The 21,311-nt window shown below is 37.3% G+C and overlaps 1 protein-coding gene across 9 annotated transcripts in view; it reads left to right on the top strand.

Annotated features, from left to right (window-relative positions):
- Positions 1-14,988: 14,988 nt before the first annotated feature.
- Positions 14,989-21,311, top strand: part of LOC143237523 (regulating synaptic membrane exocytosis protein 2-like) — a 66,706-nt gene continuing 60,383 nt past the window's right edge. For 6 of the 9 annotated variants that reach the window (XM_076476889.1, XM_076476882.1, XM_076476888.1 and 3 more), the window contains exons 1-2: positions 14,992-15,563; positions 17,908-18,112. In XM_076476889.1, the coding sequence (XP_076333004.1) occupies positions 15,427-15,563; positions 17,908-18,112 (342 nt within the window). In that variant the 5' untranslated portion in view covers positions 14,992-15,426. Of the gene's footprint in view, positions 15,564-17,907; positions 18,113-21,311 lie in introns of all 9 variants that reach the window. The other 3 variants (XM_076476890.1, XM_076476885.1, XM_076476887.1) reach the window with 3 other exon arrangements.

Below are 21,311 nucleotides of genomic sequence, written 5' to 3'. Positions count from 1 at the left end.
GAACAATCTGTCCAAACATCATAGGTGACCTCATCGTCCTTTTCTATGAATCCCCATAGCAACACAGCCGTTATTACTAACGTACGCTGGTGTTATTTTCTAAATCTATCTGCCCCTTGATAACTCATTGGAAATGCCAGTTCACCCTCTGGTGGTGAACTATGTGGTCACATGACCTCCTTGTGCCCGAGGTAGTCTAAGGTGGCAGTGACGTCACATAGCACGTGACCAAATAGCGTGAGGTGGCATCTTTAGGGTTAATTGGGTGTCTGGGTAAAACATATGGAAACGAAATAAAACCCTATAAATCGAGTGTGTTCGAAGCGTCCACATTTCGGAAATGCTCGGTTTTTAAATTTCGCTTCTATCAAATTCTCTTAGTCTACGTGTTTTTTTTTTAACATAATTGATAAAGTGTACAAAAAGTTTTTGTTTAGACGCAGTTAGTTTGATTAATGTTTTAAAAAGTGTTTCAGAGAAAATGGCAGTTTCGTAAATATCCTGATTTATGAAGCTTAAGGTTTCGATGTGTTAGGTACATGATCATAAGTTTATTGATAAACCTTAACTTTGTTTAGTTTACCGTGCAGTTTTTGTTATAATGATTTAAGCAACAAAAAATAAATAAACAAAAAATAACTGTAAGCTGGACAGTTTTACCATCGCCAATAATACCGTCAAACGTTAAGAGTAAACCCATGGTAAAAAATGTGTCAAGTTGTGCCGTCACCCACGATCGCAAAACGGTAAAATGTGGGCTATTGTGATTTGAGTATCACATAGAACACACATTGATGCATCAGTTCCAAATAAAAAAAGACGAAGAGTCCAAAATCTGTAACCAATGTGTAGTCTAGTCAGGGTAACATCATCCTTCTGACCCTTACAGAAACAAGATGGCAGAAGTCCAATAGAATGTTTCATCTGAAAATGTTTATCATTTTGCTCACTCCAAGTCGACTGCCAAATGGTGCAGAGCCGAGCCTTAAATAAAGGACTATAGTCCATGTGTGGAACAGGCACGGCAGCGATAGCACCAGAGCAGACAAAATTAGCTGCGAGGTCGTTCTCGTGAATACCGACGTGGCCTGGCATCCAGAAAAATTGGATAGAAATAGATGATAAAGAGAAGTAGACCAGTCAGTTTTGAATATCGACGACAATAGGATGAGAACTAACGTGAAGCAATTCCAGGGCCAGGAGAGAGAAAAGCCAGTTGACACAAATAGTACACTTCGTGTAGTGCATAGCTTCTACATGATCCAGGGCAAGAGAAATGGCATACAATTCCACAGTAAATATAAGCTATAAAGGGGATCCTGTGTACAATCACTAAACCACAACAAACCATGGCAGAGCCTTCAATCAGAAGTATCCGCCTTCAGATGACTCAAAAAAAAAAGGGTCACATTTCAAGTGGTAATTATGTCATGGTGGAATAGGCTGGCCAGTGGAGACAGTAATGTCATCCAAGAACAGGCCAAATTCAGCCAGATGGGCCAGAATACGAAGGCTAAAAGGAATAATAGCAGAACGTTTATTCTGAAAAAGCATGGCTCGCTGAGGAAAGAAAACAGCCTCGGGTGGGATACTGTGATAAGAATCGAAGTTTTAAAGCATACAGCAAAGACCACTGGAAACGGCAGAGGTGTAGAGGAGGTTCACGAGAATCAGTTTATGGAATGGATAAGTGCAGAGTCAAAACCCCAGATGGTCCAACGTTTTAAAAGCCGAGGTTCTCGCAGAGTCATAAACTAGAGACCCATAGTCCACTTTCGATCAAATGAGAAGACAAAATATTTTTAGCATAACACATCGATCCACTTCCCAAGAGATGGAAGAGATAACACAGAGGATGTTCGGTGTCCTTGTACACTTAACACGTAGCTGCTTGACGTGTGGAATGAAAGTCAGTTTATAAGAAGCACAACTTCACCAAGGCAGCTCAGGATCAGGGTGAATACCACATTGGTGGAAGTACATGTAAATGGGTTTAGAAAGAGTAAAGGTAAAACAGTTTGCCGTGGTTTACTTCTATAAATGATTAAGGGCAATCTGCAGCTACTGAGCAATGAACATCATATTTGATGACTGACACGAAATGCGAGAGTCGTCGACAGTCAATTTGTAACTGTAGGACGGAGTTGTCTTGTAATGGAGTTAATCTTTATAAGGAAAAGTGCGACACTTAAGATAGCCCTGAGAATTTCCAAGTTCCTGTAGGAAAGAGTTAAACCCACACGAACTTGAAATCGTCAGTTCATTAATTTTTTGGGCAAAAACTGACAAAAGGTTATGCAACCCATATAAGTGGACATCTCACAAAGTACCATACTTCCACATAGTATTATATGCCTTTCAGGTTGATAAAAAAGAAAATCCGCTTGAGAAAGACTTCTCTAATTGATTTTAAGTTGAATCAGGTGGTCCACGGTGGAATGCTGTCATTGAAAGCCACACTGGGTGAGTTAGAGGAGGTTATTTGATTTAAGAAACCAAACCAGACAAGCATTAATCATTCTCCCCAATTATTAATAATAAAATATTACTTGTTAGAAAACAAGTAAATTCCTAATACACGAGAACAGCTCCTACCCATCATGCTTTAAGTAGAAAGTAGTGACCAAAATATATACATAATACTTATTAGACTCTGTAAAGTTAAAGGTGAATTTTCAGCAAATTTAATAATTGCATTAGAAACTGTACTTTGGTTAAGTATAATTCCTGTGTGGTTGCCATATTTTTAAACACTTTAGTTTTTGAGTAATAAATGACACAAAATATGCGGGTCCACGAACTCAAGTTCCTCTCGGTCGTTCGGCTGTTTCCGTGACGTTTTACAACTATGACGTAATAGTTGCCAAAGACGCTTCGTTACGGGCCGACCATTTTGTTCCTTTTAGTGCTGGTGTTTTATGTAAATCTATCGGTGCTTTTTTTCGGATTACATACTTTGTAAGATTATTTTTTTCTTGATATTGCTACTTTATGTTTGTTTTATTATAACATGGTTTACTGCGTTGCTTATGGTTGTGAAAACGGTTCGGCATCGAGCAAAAGCTTCTTTTCGTTTCCGTGCAAGGAGAAGGAACCGACAAGGTGGCGACAGTGGGTGCAGATGGTCAATAGGAAGAACTGGACTCCTTCACACCATGCAAAGCTTTGTCAAGATCACTTTGAACGCTCATGTTTTGTGTCGAATCCCACTGTTTTGGATTCCTTGGGTTTCAAGCCAGGCAGGTTGGGACTGAAAAAACCATCGGCAGTAGACAGGATCGTCCCCACCATCTTTCCTCGCGTAGAGCTGAGGACTGATCTCAGCCTGCTGCGTACAGGTTTCTCCATATGCACTGGCCATGTGTATTTACATTCAACGCGCTGGCGTTGACGGTTTGTTTGGTAACTATTACGTCACAGTACCTTTCCTAGCGTCAAACGTAAAAACTAAAACGTTCGGATTGCCGCTCGGAAAGAGCTCTTTCTGCACCAAGTTCTATGTTTCATTTATTAGCACATATTTTTTTAAAAAATGTGAACCTGCAAAATTAATCAGTATGAGTAGTTCTTTTGACTGCAAAGTTTTCTTTTTTCTGTAAAATTCACCTTTAACACTTTTTCCTACTGAAGCCTTGTTAAAACAGGTCACCAGTTCTATGGTGTATGTGACATTGAAAGTTACAATTGTTTAGTATTAGGTGCATTATTTTCAACACTACACTTTATTCTGTTTAAGGATTTATAAAAACACAGTATTACTTGAAACTTTATACAAACCCTGGTAAAAGGGCTGAAACAAAGAACATAGCTTTCAGAAATGTAGGTCTAATACCAGTGTTACGGGAAATGTAGTTAGTTATGCTTCAACCGCTTTTAAACAGCTGTTCACACCACAACAGTTGTTGTAACAAGTGACTCAGTGTTCCAACCACCACTATACTATGTTGGATGTATTCCAGTCTGCCTAAACAGCTACGAAATGTAAGAAGTATCTAAGCGGCAATGAATAGGGCAAAGGACAAATATAACTTGGTTGGGAAAATGCTATTATTAACTTCTATAAATAATGATTATTCTTAAGGGACTATATGATCAGCATAGTGTTTAGTGTAACAGCTTAGCTTTATCTGACAAGCACAGTAGGTTCCGATGACGAGTGTTTGCAGAAAGGACATGTTAAAGTAAACGGTGGCGTCCAGTGTTTGTTGGCGTTAGGAAACAGCGATCATGAGATATTTAGGGCCTCCACAAATCAGAGTACAAGATATTAGAGAAAAAGTTTTGACCTCCCTTCCCCATACGCACAAAATTAAGTAGAATTAATTTTCAGTTCTCTTTGTAGCTTATAGAAAAATTAAGTTAAAGAAAACAATCACCATTCCGTGAGTAACAGAGACTACAACACGAAGTTGTTTTTTGTTTTAAATACCTTGCCATTTTTATATTTCATCTTCCTTAACTATCATTGTTGTTGGTTTCTACCATTCTACGATCTCAAGAAGAGGCCGAGCTAACTGGAATTTACGATTTTAAAACCAGTGTATAATACTGTATTTTCAATACGGCTAATATGGGTATTAGCACTATAATTAAAATAAAGTACAAAACAACGTTTCAACCTTAGATTCAAACCCTTTCTTGAAGTGTAGGCACACAGAATGTTCCACTATGGATCATTAACTATTAATATTCAAAATAAAAATTACATTTTTCATGCTGGTTTTATAGCCTCAGCAAGTCAGCTTATACACCAGCGCCTTCTATTGCGGATGGACAGTATTAATTGGAATATATTTTCTGAAAACTGTTCAACTACTGTTAATTGTTAATGACCTTACAATCCTACAATTGAATACCCGAAAAGGAGCACCATCTAGTCTTTGTTAAAAATAATTGCAAGTGATTCAAGAAGTGCAGAACTGCTAATTTTAAAATTAACGTTTTCTAAAGAACAAAACATACCTTAAATTTTATGTTTAATTATTATTATTTAACATTGATATTTTTAAAATATAAATTGTTTTTGAATCTTACCATCCAAAGACGGAAGATACGACATCTATGTTACTGTAGAAACAAAATAGGAACCAATTCGTGAATCATGTGATGACGTAATCACTGATAAAGAGTTTCATAGCCGAATAAATTAAATTAGTTGCGATTTTTATTAGTTTGTTTACAAAGCCATTCTTTAAACTGCCGAAGTTGTTTTAACAATAGAAAATGTTTTTGACAGGAAGTATGAAACTTAGATTTAAAAAAGTCGGAAACAAGATACTATTATTACCTAAATTTACTATCGCGTACGGTGTCAGTAAAAACCGTTCTTTTCAAGAAACTCTAGGGACAAGTTTTTAGTCCTAACATCGTAAGGAATACTAGTGATAGACTTAAATTTCTTGTAAAAACAAGTGATGCTTAAAATAAAATAAGAAAGTAAGAGCAATTATACGAAATTTGTGCAGATATTTTTTGTTCAGTAAGTACATGGAGAGAGAGAGGTATTGAGAAAAACGCCTCATACTAACTACTGAACCAGAGCGAGGTTCAAATGGACTGATTAATGAAGTGTTCCAAAACAAATTTTATTCTTGCTTCAGATGTGTGTGTGTGTGAAGAGAAAATATCCTCGTTCACAATATGTTGATAATGAATTCAATTCCAGTTATAGAAAGTGAATTGTCTTCTTCTCTCGCAAGGTTATAGCCTCACTATTATCTGGTGAAGAGTAAATAACGTTGGCTAGCAACCTTCTCTAGTTTATTACTTCTAAGATTAGGTACGGATAATGCAGATAGCCATCTGATAGTTTTGCTCGAAATTTCAAATTAAAGGTTACGTGTACTACAAGAAATGCGACCTACTAGATGGATCTTGGACGATGGCCAAAGATACTTATAATATTGCCCAAGAGAGAAGTTAAAGTCTAAATAAATATTATATCAGTAGTTGGAGTTCCAAATATAAGGGAAACATATAACCATACATGAGAAAGCAAGTTGATTGGCAATATTGAAAGCTTATAACTCTCAAAATCAATTGTGTACACAGTAGAGAGAAACCTATTGGATCTCTTTATACATAAATATAGAAATGACTAGAGAAAATAAATTAGTACATAATTCAGTAGAAGTTCCCTCCTTTTGTTTTATTGAAGAGCAAAGATGTCAAAGTAATTTGCATCTACAAATAACAGAATATTGATGAAAGAAGTTTCGAAAGATATGACGACTGTATTTAAAGATTTTACCTTTTTTTTTTTTTACAAAGTTTAATTGTTTTATTATTCGGAAATTAAAACCTGTAAACTTAGTACAAGTGGTATTCAAAAAACAAACAAACATTTAAGTAAGGTCTTAAAATTCTTTGACAAAACTAGTTACTTACCGTAAAATTTTAATCCATACCAACCTTATTAATGAAACAAAAACATTTCCCTCAAAGCCTACTCTAAAACCTATAATTCATACAAACTAAAGTATTAATTACAATTCCCAATTTTGAATTTATTTACAACAAAAATAGCATTACAATTAATCATGATAATGAAAAAATAAAACGCGATACATACTGTGGATAGAAAAATTAAAAAACGTATATACACTGTATATGCATATATACATACACATTGGAACAAAAGGCAGGCCACCCTTTCCCAGATCTCCACCGACGTCGGACAGAGGACCGACCTGTGCATAACAAACTCCACCTGAGAGTGGCACAAAGGACACATCTCAGTTGTAGGAAACTTCCACAGAAACGTACGCTCGCTCACCGGAAGAATGTTATGTGCAACGTGCCAGTTGAAGGCCTAGAGGTATTTATTAACATGATGAAGCACAACACAGCTCCAAATAATGTTCCACGGCAGAGCAAGGTGGTGTTACTCAATCCTATGGGTACATTCAAGGACCAGCAGGCGGTAGAGTGAACGGAAGTCTGTCAGAACATCGGGGGACGCGACACGATATTGCCTGATTGCTCGCAGCAGCGTCCACATATCAGGAAGGAGGGTCAAAACACATCGCTGTTTGCAGGCTCAGTAGAACACCAAAGATCCTGCACCCCATACCAACCAAGCATCTAGTCAGATGGCAACAGGAATGACCCTCCAAGGACAGACAGCAAAAGATGGTTGACAGAAGGAGAGAAAGGCACTGGGAAGGCAAAGACATGGTGCTAAATAGATCGTGCAGTGCAGTCATCCAGAGGAAGAATAGCCCCAAGGTACCAGACCAAGGGGAGTATCTTTTCCTTACCACCTCTGACCTGACAAACTTGTTAGCAGGGCAGTAGCGGTAATCGTGCACTGCCGAACTGTCACGCTGCACCACCTCCCCCAAGGCAACCAAGAAAACGAACTCCAAAGCAAGAGACTTGACATAGTTGAGATTGGCAGCACTGGTCCAAGAATAATGATGGACAATGGCCAGTGTAAAACCTAAGGTTGTTGAGAATGAGGAAAATACTTGACACTCATACCCTCCCGGCAACTAGAGACCATGCACCAACAACAAGTGATACAGTTAAGAGAGCAGGCACTTGATCACCAATGCATAAAGCGAGGGTGACAACAGACAACCCTGATGAACTCCCAGTAAGATGAGAAAGGATGATGTCAGGCATCCATTAATCAAGAGTCTGCTCGAAGTGGTCACGTACGAGGCTTGCACAAAAGGCCACACGTCTCCAGAATGACCCACAAAAATTTGTGGTTAACTTGATCAAAAGCTTTGCTCTGGTCGCGGAACACAAAGGTCGATTACATCCCTGTCCGTGATGTAATAGAACAGGTCCCCGAGAAGAACCAGATTTTGTTGGATGCTTCTGCCCCACATGCTGCTTGTCTGAGTGCAGTGAACCAAGGAAGGCATAACTGCACCCAAATGAGTACACAGGACTTTCGAAATAATCTTTGCATCCTCATTCAAGAGAGATATTGGATGCCACATGGAAAGATCTTCTGACTGGCTGGGATCCTTACAGATAAGAGTAATGAACCTGTCCCGTGTTGCTGGCAGCATGGGCCCCTAGTCAGACAGCTGAAAAGTCTGGGTAAGAAGGGTCTGACAACATGCCATAAGTGGAGATAGAATTCCACCAGTAATCCATCCAGCCCAGGACATTTACCAAGTAGCATGGACCTAATAACCAACCAACATTAACCCAAGATGATGGGTTACACCAGCTGATCATGAAAGAAAGGGTCGAGGGAATGCACAAACCAAGTAATGTCGCTCTATAACCCCTCGTCTATGGGTGAATGTCAGATGATGATTGACCATTCTCCAACATCAGACTGGAGATGTGTGGTCTTGGCCCTCTCCACTCATGTACAGTAGAACTCAGGTAACGCTTCTAGGATCAAGAGATTCCATTAGACTAGAGACAATTCCTGCACAAAACAGTTTGGAATGCTCCAAATATACTTCCTCACAAAGGTACTCAATGTCCAAAAGGACCCAGCAATCCATTAGTGTGCCATGAAGCAAGGCAGATAAGATGTCCTGCTTGTCTTACAAGGCCAGGTGGCAGGCTTGCAAATGTTCTATGCCAGCTTGTCTCAACAAGGAGGCACAGGCATCCTTGAAACCTGCCCACCATGACTCGTCGACAGACTCAACAGAACAAATCTCCCAGACCCAGGCAATCAATTTGTCTCCAACCTCATCAACGACAAGAAGGGAGACGTTGAGCCTCCACACACCAAGGCCCCAAAAAACTGGGACAAAGTCCTGGAATGTAATGAGAAGTCTCCAATGGTTGGACATTTAAAATGAGACATCTCCAACATGGTAAACCGCAGCGCTGCTCAGGCTAGGTGCTACATAAAACCTGTCCAAGGTATAAGAAATGCCCTGACCAGTCCAAGTGGCCACAAAAGCAAACCCCTGCAGCACACGCCAATCAGTACCGTACGTAGAGACCACATACACTGATAACCAGAAAGAGGATTACCTACAATCTTGTAAAGATGAAGATCCAGTACACAGTTGAAGTCGCCATCAAAGACTGTATAGGTCTGCATTATCAAAAACCTGTCCAACCTGAGAAGAAGGAATCCACCTCCTCAGACCGAACAGGCACAGAGACATTAACAAGCCATACACGTCAAGATTCTTCAAAAAGTATTTAAGTGAGTAGGTTGTTAGCCCACTGCACCGAGCCGTCCCTAATTTAGCAGTGTAAGACTAGAGGGAAGGCAGCTAGTCATCACCACCCACCACTAACTCTTGGGCTACTCTTTTACTAACGAATAGTGGGATTGACCGTAACATTATAACGCCCCACGGCTGGGAGGGCGAGCCATGCCAGGCCATTTACTATACTATGTTTATTTTAATGTTGACGTTCGAGTGAGTTAAATTTAGAAATGCATATAATTTATACTGTTAAAAGTGTACTGCGAAATTCCCGCCTATTCACCACAACTGTAGATTTTCGAGTGTAAGAATCAATAATATACGTGTGTACGAAAACACTAGCATCTTGTTAGCATTTTTGTGCAAGATGAAATTTCTATAAACTCGCCTCACACTTATAAAACGTATCCAACGTAACGCCGAGAGACAGTATATATATTCTTTGTTTGCTATAATTGGTGGCCTGGCATGGCCTAGCGCGTAAGGCGTGCGACTCGTAATCCGAGGGTCGCGGGTTCGCGCCAAACATGCTCGCCCTCCCAGCCGTGGGAGCGTTATAATGTAACGGTCAATCCCACAATTCGTTGGTAAAAGAGTAGCCCAAGAGTTGGCGGTGGGTGGTGATGACTAGCTGCCTTTCCTCTAGTCTTACACTGCTAAATTAGGGACGGCTAGCACAGATAGCCCTCGAGTAGCTTTGTGCGAAATTCCAAAAACAAACAAACAAACAAACTATAATTGGTATACCAATAAACCTCAGATTTCAAACATTACAAACCGTTCGACTTCAGCAGATTAACATTCGACGTTGGGATTTTTTACAAAGACAGTATATAACTCCAGCCGTGAAAAACTCACGTGTGATCAGCGAAGAGCTAGCTAGTTCCCGTGAAATGAATTGTACCGATATCAACTTGAAATTAATTCACTCATAAAGAACCCTGGATAGGATATCAAAGAAGTTTCGGATCAGATAGAAAATTCAATTTTATTAGTAAAACATTTGAATATAAATCAATATTTGTAATAACCATTATAATAATCATTGCTTTATTGTTTTTATATTAAAATATATTTGTTAACAAATATAATAAACTTAACACATCGACATTTAATTAACTTCTAAATTTAAATTATCATTTAACTGAGTTTCAGACTATATCAAACTGTAATACGTAACATCAGTAGTAAAGCATGCTGGGATACTTGTGTACTACAAAGTGAAAGGGTGGTCGTGAAAATCATACAGCTCAGAATTTATTATGTTTAAAGGTTTAATATTTGTACATAAACATAACGTAGAGTGTAGAAAAAACAATGAGCATTACGTTCAAGTAACTATTCACATCATACAGTGGCTTATGTTTTACGTTAAAAACTGCGCAAAATTTAAGACCAAATTCATAAAATATAGTTCTAAATAATAACACAGTTACCACAAAGTAACTGTAGTTGCAGGTCACTATTACATTTAGGTACTTATTGTTTGTTTAGAATTAAGCACAAAGCTACACAATGGGCTATCTGTATTCTGCCCACCACAGGTATCGAAACCCGTTTTTTAGCGGTGTGATTCAAAGTTTCTTTTGATTTAGATACCAACTTCTCAAACAACATGCACTGTTTATAATTTTTAATGAATCGGTGGCCGTCTTTACAAATGGCTGCCAAAAAGTCATTTGGCCTGGCTCATGGACTATATTGAACGATTAACTTCTACAACAATACTGTAAGTCTTATATAATTATAATATTAATATTTTCCTTAACACTATAAAACACTGCTATAAGTAACGTAAAAACTAAAATTTATCAAAGGACAGAAACTCACACGAAAGCAGAATAACAGAAGAGATTGTTAAGCCGTGCAAGAAAGAACAGGTCCCGGATGTACTGTACTTCCGAACACTGGTGAACAGGTGTATCAATCACGAAAATATATTGTGTAACATAAAGCAGTGAACATTATTAATTCACCATTGAACCGCTTTCCAACATAATACACCAAAACAGTGAATCACACAAACCCATTATTTTTCCTTTTCAAGCGTGACCTGTCCATAACTTCATATCTATTAAACCTAGTATTACTGGATGGGGAGGTAATCTTAACATGAAAGTAGAGGTTTTTTAATGTATTGAATGAACTCTATCAATATTCTCCTGAAGGTTATTGATAATAGTTGTGTGAACGTTTGTTTGTTTGTTAAATCTCCACCTCTTAGTTACGTGGAGCTTTCGGTTAGTTACGTTAACCCACATTTATTAGCTACCGTGTTTCTCCGAAAATAAGACAGGGCTTATATTAATTTTCACTCCAAAATATGACACTAGGGCTTATTTTCGGGGGATGTCTTATTTTGATATATTAAAAAAATGAAGTTACAAAGTAAAACTATTAAACTAACCATTTAAAATAAACTATTATTAAACTATTAAACTAACTGATTAATATTTAAACAAACTAATTAACTAACTATTAAACTAATTAACAAATTAATTTTTTTTATTTCTTTCCTCTTCCTGCCACTCTTAACTAGGGCTTATTTTAAGGGTAGGGCTTATATTAAAACTATCCCCAAAAATCACACTAGGTCTTATTTTATGGGTAGGTCTTATTATCGGAGAAACACGGTACTTGAAACTTCGTTTGTTAGTTACGTAAGCCTTCGTTTATTAGATGATAGGCGAACCTACAATTGTTAACTACATGAACCTACATATATTAGCTTTAGGTGGTACATTTAGATTTTTTAACAACTAATACCATCTTACATGAACACTTTATAACATACATTACCAAAATCCAAATATTCTCTCAAAACGCATGACTTCTCTGAAAACACAGTTGTAAAGGAAATCAAAATCGCCCACCAATCAGGAAACGTAACAACTGGAAAATATATACATGCTGGCAGCCTTTCGTTCGGCTCAAACCTGTGATTAGATTGTTTACTAACTGTAGAAAATACTAATAAATTTTACAGTAGAATTTGGGAACTTTCGATGTGCAGTTTTCATTTAACTGTCTCCACCCCCATCTCACTATCACAACGGTATATCTACGGACTTACAACGCGAAAATCAGATTTCGATATCCGTGGTGGATAAAGAGAGCACAGATGTACTGTGTAGCTTTGTGCTTGACCTCAAACAAACAATCCAACTAACCCTTCTTGCCTATCCACACAAGATATAACTCTTTCATACGTGTATAACTGTACGGTTCAATCATCTCAAAATTTAATTTTCCACAAGCTCACTGATTTGAAGTGGCTCTTCCAAAGTCGCTGCTAATAAATGACAAAATTGTGCGAAACGTGTGGTAACTCTAATTATTCGGTAAAGATCGTAGTGTGGTCATAGCAGCTTGTAAATTGTTTAAAAATTTATTTCACAATCAAATGCTGTCAAAAGATGGAGCAGGTATTTAATTTTATACAAAACACATTTCCTTCTTCAAATTCATTGTTTTATGTTAGGCTTAACAGACTTTAATCAACAAGACCCGACCATTCACTCCACACATTTTGAGAGATAAGCATATTTGTTCTAGAGCTTAAACTAAAAAAAAAACCGTACTTTTTAACTCCCTTTTTGATTGTTATATTAACGAGTACATAGGGAGTTATTTATTTTAGACAACATTTTCTAGGTTACCACACATTTACTTCAGAGTTAATAACATTGTTGTAAACACGTTTTATTTGTTGACATTTGAAACAGTATTTGTAATTTATACCGACGAAGCGAAGGAACTAATAACTTCCTTTAATACTTATTAAATGTTTATGATATTTCTAGTCAAAGATAAAATAAAACTTTAAAAGTTACACTAGTTTCAGTGAGTTTGCACTTCTGTTTGTTTGTTTTGAATTTCGCGCAAAGCAACACGAGGTTGCGCTCGCCATCCCTAAATTTGCAATATAAGACTAGAGGGAAGGCAGCTAGTCATCGCCAACTCTTTGGCTACTCTGAAAGGGCGAGCATGTTTGGTGTGACGAGGATTTGAACCCACAACCCTCGGATTAGGAGTCGAATAAACCACCTCACCATACCGGGCCATTGCATCATACGGAACGATTCGTAGTTTTAAAAATTTTGTGTATGACATTATGAATATGTCAGATGTTTGAACAAAAGATTCTGATACAATTCTTTAGAAACACATTGAGTCCAGATTCTGAGACACCCTGTGAACGTTCGGTCCGATTCTGCGTACACTTAAGTTGACTTTTGTTCACGATTCACCCACACTATTGTTCCGTAAAACACAGTTTTAAACTTTACTCAGTAGGGCACGAGTTGACCGTCTGGATTTCGGAGCTAGCGAACCTTAAAATATTGCTCACAATTTAAGTTGTGGGAGTGTTGAAAGAGTAACAGTTAGCACCTTAGCGTGGTTGGTAGTGTTGTTTCCTGATTGCTCCCCCCCTCTGCTCAACATTTAAAAAAATAGTGACGATGGCAGGTGGTGTTAGTAGCTGTGCCATAAACACAAAGTTAAAGTTTTGCTTAGAATAACAGCCTTATTATTATTATTATCATTATTATTATTGGTTTTATTATTTTTTTGCTTAAGCCGATACAGTTTAAAGTCATATTTGGAGGATGGATGAGAAAAATTTAAAACATATTTTTGTTAAATCTATATAAACATAATAGTACTGTCTCTTGAAATATAATAGTACTGTCTGTTGTCTGTTCGTGTAACTACTTCGCAGGGTGTGGATATACCTTCATCAAATTTGGTATGGAAGTTCAGATGCTCCTTGTGGATGTACATTAAAATTCAGTTTTGCAGTTTTTATTGGCGTTTGTTACCACTGCTTCACCTCCTGCAGATGGATCTTCACCAAATTTGGTATCGAAGTTTACTGAGAGATAAATACAAATTTTCAACTTCGAATTTCGCGGCTTTCGGTTTCTGTGGACGTTTTTTACAGTTACGTATAATGGAAGTATGTTTTCATGTTCTAAGATAACCTTTCACTAGTCGTCAATTTACGTAAATTCCGTCCAGCGGATGGATACACCTGCTGGTACGTAATGTTAGGCTGCTTTAAGGAGGCGTAGTTTAAGAATTGTACTTCTGCGACGTGTTCTATTTATTATTTTTATTGTTCAATGTGAAAAACTAAAAAAAGAACTAAAAAAATCTGAAAAGTTTGTTTGAAGTTAAGCACAAAGCTACATAATGGGCTATTTATGCTCTGCCCACCGCGGGTATCAAAAGCCGGTTCTAGCATTGGAAGTCAGAGACATACTGCTGTACTACTGAGGGGCAAGTCGAGATGTCTTATGCAACAAAATATTTTATACAACGCGATCTAATAAAAAGAAACATAAACTTAACATTATAGAATGGTTTACATAGAACGGAGACCTCAAGAAAGGCGTGCATTTTTAATCACTGAGTCAGACCTTTAATGTGTATGTTAAAATTGCATAAATGTTTAGCTATTTCAACTATACTATAAATACTAATTCAATGTAATTTAATGAAGTAAATCCGTAAATTTCACGGCAATGATTAACCAATCATGCAGGTGAAACAACATTCCCAGGGTGCAAGAAAACAAATTTTCACAAAACGTCATGTCATATTAGCGCTTCAAGTAGTTTACAATAACAAGGCTAATACACTGTCTTCTAGAAGGAGTAGTCGTAACTGTTGATTGATAAGGTAGACTACTGTGGGAAGTATTAACATAATATTCTCAAATACAATCTTCTAATAGAGAAAGTTAACCCCACAGTTGCAGTGCAACGTTTGAACAGCGAGATGACGTAACTGACATGGCAACAGAGGAATGGTCTGACGCGTGAATTCATATAAAAAGGCGCCATCTACCGTTAGTGTGCAATGGTACTCGTCATTCAATTTCCAAGATTTCTGTTGGAACTCTGTTAGCTTTCGCGAATGCGCTGCAGGTTTAATAGCTTTCCCACAAGATGAGTGGTTTAATAGTCAGGTAAATTAAAATGAAATGAACATTTAGAATAACTACGGCGTGTCACTGATATCAGAACGGTAATCAAGACCTGGGACTCTGTGAATCAACCACGGAAATGCTGATAACGCTGGCGGTCGTTCTCAGCTATGCTGTTGGATCCGTTATACAGTTAGGCTTAAGTCCGAAACCATTTTCACCATTATCGAATAAGCGGCCATTGTGGCTTTATGCGTATTGTAATATTATTTTTCATCCTTATACACAACGACGTTGTTGTTTTAGTTTACTTTGAAATTTTCTAGTTTTTCCGTGTCAGGTAAACTTTAAATGTCAGGAAAATCTCGCTCAGCGATAGAGCAACCACAACCAGATCTCAGTCATTTAACGGAAGACGAACGCAAAATTATTGAAAATGTCTTACAACGGCAGAAAGAAGAAGAGAAGAAAGACGTCGAAATTGTTAAGTAAGTTTAATTATTAAGTCTTTTTACCTGGGTCACGAATGGCAACTTTGAGACAGTCATGGCTCATGGAATGTTAGGTTTAACTTAAGGCCGTGGCTACAGTTATGAAATTAGGAAATCAGTAAGTAAACGATTAGTAACTAGTGATTAGTAACAAAATAAAAGTATTAAAGTTCGTGGTAAATTACTTACTTATTTTCGAAAATAATAGAATTTTGTGGATGCTGTTTGTTTATATATATATATATATAACTATAGATTTTTAAGCCACAAACAAAACACATTAACATGGAACAAAATACGCTACATATTTTAAAAAAAAGGATCCTAGGGTACAAGATACAACGTGGGATTATAAAATGTAACCTAGGGAATATCGACAAGACTGTGTCAGTCGCTTTGATGACCTACTACCAGTAGGTGACAACTGGTTGACCCCGATCCCACTGTGTCAGGGGATATCGACAAGACTGTGTCAGTCGCTTTGATGACCTACTACCAGTAGGTAACAACTACCACTATTTGTGGGTGCCATCAAGTATCTTAATATTGTATACACACATTATAATAAACCCTCCATCAACGTATATAAGCGTTACGTTGTTTGCTGAACATCGTCCAATAACTGAAAGTCAGAAATATTAAGTAGAAGCTGTAGCCTTGTATGATTTGGCTCGAGTTTTCTCTTCCTTTTATCACAGTTATGTCTGTGATTTGGTTTTAATTATTTTATCCATTTACTGTAGTCTTGTCTGATCTGGCTTGAGGTTTTTCTTCCATTTGCTATAGTTTTGTCTGTGATTTGACTAGAGTTTTCTCTTCAATTTTCTCTAGCCCTGCCTGATTTTCTCATCTATATACTGTAGTTCTGTCTGTGATTTGGTTTGAGCTTTCTTATCTATTTACTGTAGTTCTGCCTGATTTGGCTCGAAGTTTCTGATGTATTTACTGTAGTCATGTCTGTGACTTGGATCGAACTTTCTCTGTCATTTACTGTTGCCATGTCAAAGTTTGGCGTGATTGTTACTCTTACATTTACTATAGTTTTGTCTAACTTGGCTCGAGATTTTCTTCCATTTATTGCAGTAATGTTTGCTACCGTATTAAGTTTTCGTTTAATGCAGTCATGTCTGATTCGGCTCCAGTGTTCTCATATATTTTCTATTGTCCAGTCTGATTTCGTTCGAGTTTTCACTTACGTTAGCTCTTAGCCCTGTAATTTATTTCTGATTTGGACAAACCAGGAAACAAACAAATATTTATAAATGTAAATTAAGTACACTTCATGAGTTACCATGAGACGGTCGTTAATAGAAGCGTCGCTAGGTGCTTTAAAGATTCTGAGCTCGAGCCCACAGGCGCGGTGCTGTTAAGTATAACCGTGGCACAAGACCCATTATGCCAACGCTTAGCGACACCTCCGGTCGTTAATGGTTTAATTTTACAAAATATTCAACAAAATACTTTATGTCACGGCTCAATCGCGGTTGTAGATTATAATGGCTTCTGTTCTATGTGCTAACAATTCTTTGTTTTTGTTTCCATTACAAATAGTCCCTCGGTGGCTCCCTGGTATACCTGAGGTCTTATAACACTAAAATTTGTGCTTCATTACCTGCGGTGGGTGGAGCACAGATAGTCAATTGATGAGCTTCGAGTTCAACAACGAACAAACTATAAGTTTGTGTAAAGTCTTGCGTCTCGAAATATACTTAAATAAGATATATTGATATGGTTAGGAGTTTCATAACTGTGTCTGCCACGAACGTTTTATATTTTTTTAAACTTTGATTGAGTGTCGTAATTACAGGTATTTATTGTCGTGAGAAAAACAATATTTAAATTATGTTTCAATTGCGCCCTTGAAAACACGCCAAACCTTTAATCGGATTTTAAAATCTTTGTTCCCATGGCAACCACAACAGTGGTTTCTGGAATGTAAAATTAGAAAATAACTAATAGATTATTATACATCAATCACGAAGATTCAGACTGCTTTACTTAACAGATCGATAACAGGATAGACATTTGTCTGTTTCCAGTTCTCAAAGCTTATGTACAATAGAAAGAATAGAACAATAGAATTCTAATTGACGCGTCTATCTATCAGTTAAGGAAAGGCCGTTGGTTTGTTTAGAAGACAAAATCAAAAGTGTAATTTTGCAAAGTTTACGGGTTCAAATAATTCTTAACATGCAATAACTACAAAACAAAACCAATAAATCTCAGAACGAAATACGCGTGGTTGATAATATATGATCTTCTAGTTGTTTGGTAATTAAGGAAATATCGTTGCTACGTGAGGCAAGTAATTCGATTGCTTTTTATGTTTGTTTGTATCCAGGAGGAAACAAGAGGAAATACAGACGTTGGAGTTGACCATTAAGAAACGTGCTGCAGATCAGAAGAAGATGGGCTTGACGCTTGAGGCCACGTGCGAGCTTTGCCTGAAGACTCGGTTTGCGGATGGTGTGGGTCACGTGTGTTATTATTGCGGTGTGCGTTGTTGTGCTTGCTGCGGCGGTAGAGTCACATTGCGTTCCAATAAGGTAAATTGAGTTATCACAATAATACTGTGAATATAGCAATAGCGCTCTGTAATGTTGGTATCTAAGGGTAAGGTTTGCAGTTTATGCATTTTTGACAATAGTATATAGTCCAGGGGTGGGCAACGTATTTTTCATGGTGGCCAAAGTTGTGGCTAATGGAAAACCACGTTGGCCACACTATTAAAAAAAATGTTAGTTTAATCAAAATAATTGCATTTCAACTGACCTTCCATGTTAAAATTGATGGGGGTTTTCATCAACAAGTTTCGTAAAATTTGGTTTAATATCTATGCTCAATGAGCATCTTATCTCTCCCTTTAATTTGTCAGTAAGCCTAGATCATTATGTAGACTTGAGAAAATCTAGCGTAGAAAATGTTGACTCACACACCCATGTGGATCCAAACATGGAAAATAATTTTGAAATTGCTATCTTTAAATTTGGAAGACTCTCATTTATCAGAATAGTGAGATCATCAAAAGTACAGTCACTGCTTTTCTTCAAAAAATCAACAAACTGTCGATGGATGAGAGAGTTTCCACTTCTAATATAATTCACAATTTTTACAACAATGTCCATCAAATTTTTCAATTAGTCACTTTTAGATATCTGAGCACTACATTTTCCTGATGTAAAATGCAATAGAAAGATGGCAGTGTGGACTTCACATTATTTTCAATTAAATGCTGCTTCAAAAGAGAAACAAATCCTAATTTCGCTCCAGTCGTGGCAGAAGCACCGTCTGTTGTGACAGAAACCAGTTTTTTAAAATTCAGATTTATTTTTTTGACATTTCTAGAATTTTTTCAAATATGTTTTTTCCACATGTTTAATCTCGTAATCCACAAAGGCCATGCACTTCTTCCCTCACTTGAAGATCTGAATTACATATCGAACCCAAATAATCAACTGAGCAGTGTCACTAACATCTCTTGACTCATCTAGTGCTAAAAAAAATATAAACAGTCTTTTAGTTGTTCAAGCAACTGATTTCTGTCTTTCGCTAACTCTTGCATTCTACAGACAATTGTTCTATGACTTAATTGCAAATTATTTACCTTTTAAAGAATATCATCTTTTATTTTTGAATCATAATTCTCCAAGAGAGGTTCAATGACCACTTTTACTAGTTCAGGATCAGAAAGTAATTTCTTCTTTTGAGCTAGAATCCAAGCTACTTTATAGCTAGCTAAAGTAACTAGTTCTATCGATGATAAACATCTTTTAAAGCATCCCTTTTGTTCATAAAGTTGTGCTTTCAGACGGCTAATTTCATTAATACGATTTTTGCTATGAAGTGGAAAATTGTTAAAGTATTGCTTAAGGTTGTATACTTTATTATCACTAAAAACTTTGTTACACAAAAGACACACTGGTTTATTATTTACTTCAATCACTGCAAATTTCAACAGGCCTGGCATGGCCTAGCGCGTAAGGCGTGCGACTCGTAATCCGAGGATCACGAGTTTGAATCCCCATCGCACCAAACATGCTTGCCCGTCCAGCCGTGGGGGCGTTATAATGTGACGGTCAATTCCACTATTCGTTGGTAAAAGAGTAGCCCAAGAGTTGGCGGTGGGTGGTGATGCCTAGCTGCCTTCCCTCTAGTCTTACACTGCTAAATTAGGGACGGCTAGCACAGATAGCCCTTGAGTAGCTTTGTGCGAAATTCCAGAAAACCAAACAAAGCAAATTTCAACTCCCAACTTTCATTAAATTCTTGTTTCATGTGTTTCCAGTCACTCGACATTCTCTTTTCAGCAGTAATGCCATAATCAATTATATTGTATTTATTTTCTGAGTGTTCACCATCATGTGGATTATTTCATTTTCGAATTATCCACTTATCCATATTATGGGATTAAAAACAAAATATATTTAAACACTTGAAAGTTACACAATAAAAATATGTTTGCAAACGCATGCAAAACAACGCACACTAGATAACAAATATCTAAATCAGATTTACGTTAGAAAATGGGCGGAGTCTGTGGCAGTGATGAAGCGCGCGACATTAGCGAAGACATGAGGCAGTACAGTTGCTGATTACCAAATTTACGATAAAAAATAAACGATGGAAAAGGTTGATTCCTAAACTCGACCTGGCCACAACTCTGCCATTTACTGGCCACATTTGGCCAGTGGCCATGGAGTTGCCAACCTCTGGTATAGTCTTTGGGTAACTTTTTTACACTGAAGTGTAATCTTTGATGACTTGTAAAATATTTATTTACAAGGAAATGAGTGATTATGTCACATATCACAAAATCTGATCATAAAAAGGAGACACGAAAAGAATGGATTGGTTAGCTATATCTTATCCTAGTCTCAGAAAACCTAAGTTGTAGAGTTTTCACACTCTTATTTCTGTTCTTTCAGGTGGCCCGGCATAGCCAGGTGGTTAGGGTGCTCGACTCGTAACCTGAGGGTTCGAACCCCTATCACATCAAATATGCTTGCCCTTTCAGCCGTGAGGACGTTATAATGGGACGGTAAATCCCACTAATTAGTAGTAAAAGAGTAGCCAAAGAGTTGGCGACGGGTGGTGATGACTAGCTGCCTTCCCTCTAGTCTTACAATGCTAAAATATGGACGGCTAGCGCAGATAGCCCTCGTGCAGCTTTGTTTGAAATTCAAAAACCAAACAAACTATTCTTTTAGCAGCATCTAAAGTACGTAATATATATTTTTAATGTTCTAATGATAATGTTGAGGTCTAAATATTTCATAACCTAAGCTTAGAAATCTATAAAGAATTGAAGTGATATCTTTAGAACTTTCTAGGCTGAAATTATTTTTAAAAAGCCTTTCGGTCTAACGACATCATTAGCTCCATTGCAACATTAAATGCCCCACGCTAATACAGCGGTATGTCTCCGGATTTACAACGCTAAAATCAGGGGTTCGATTCCCCTCGCTGGGCTGAGCAAATAGCCCTTTGTGCCTTTGTTATACGAAAAACAAACACACACACACACACACACGCAACATTAAAAGTATAATTTATAGCAATATATTTCATTAATTTGTTAATTATAAAAAACTTTAATTTTAGAAAAAAAACATTAGTCGACGTTCGATGCGTTAAAGTGGATGGCATTGTTTCTGGAATTGTTTTCAATTTCACGAATATCTGCGCTAACCATCCCTAATTTAGTAGCGTAAAACTACGAAAGGCAGCTAGTCATCACCACCCACA

Source organism: Tachypleus tridentatus, chromosome 13, assembly GCF_004210375.1.
Source record: "Tachypleus tridentatus isolate NWPU-2018 chromosome 13, ASM421037v1, whole genome shotgun sequence".
Lineage (NCBI taxonomy): Eukaryota > Metazoa > Arthropoda > Merostomata > Xiphosura > Limulidae > Tachypleus > Tachypleus tridentatus.
The sequence above is the reverse complement of the archived record's forward strand: the minus strand, read 5'-3'. Positions and strand labels throughout refer to the sequence as shown.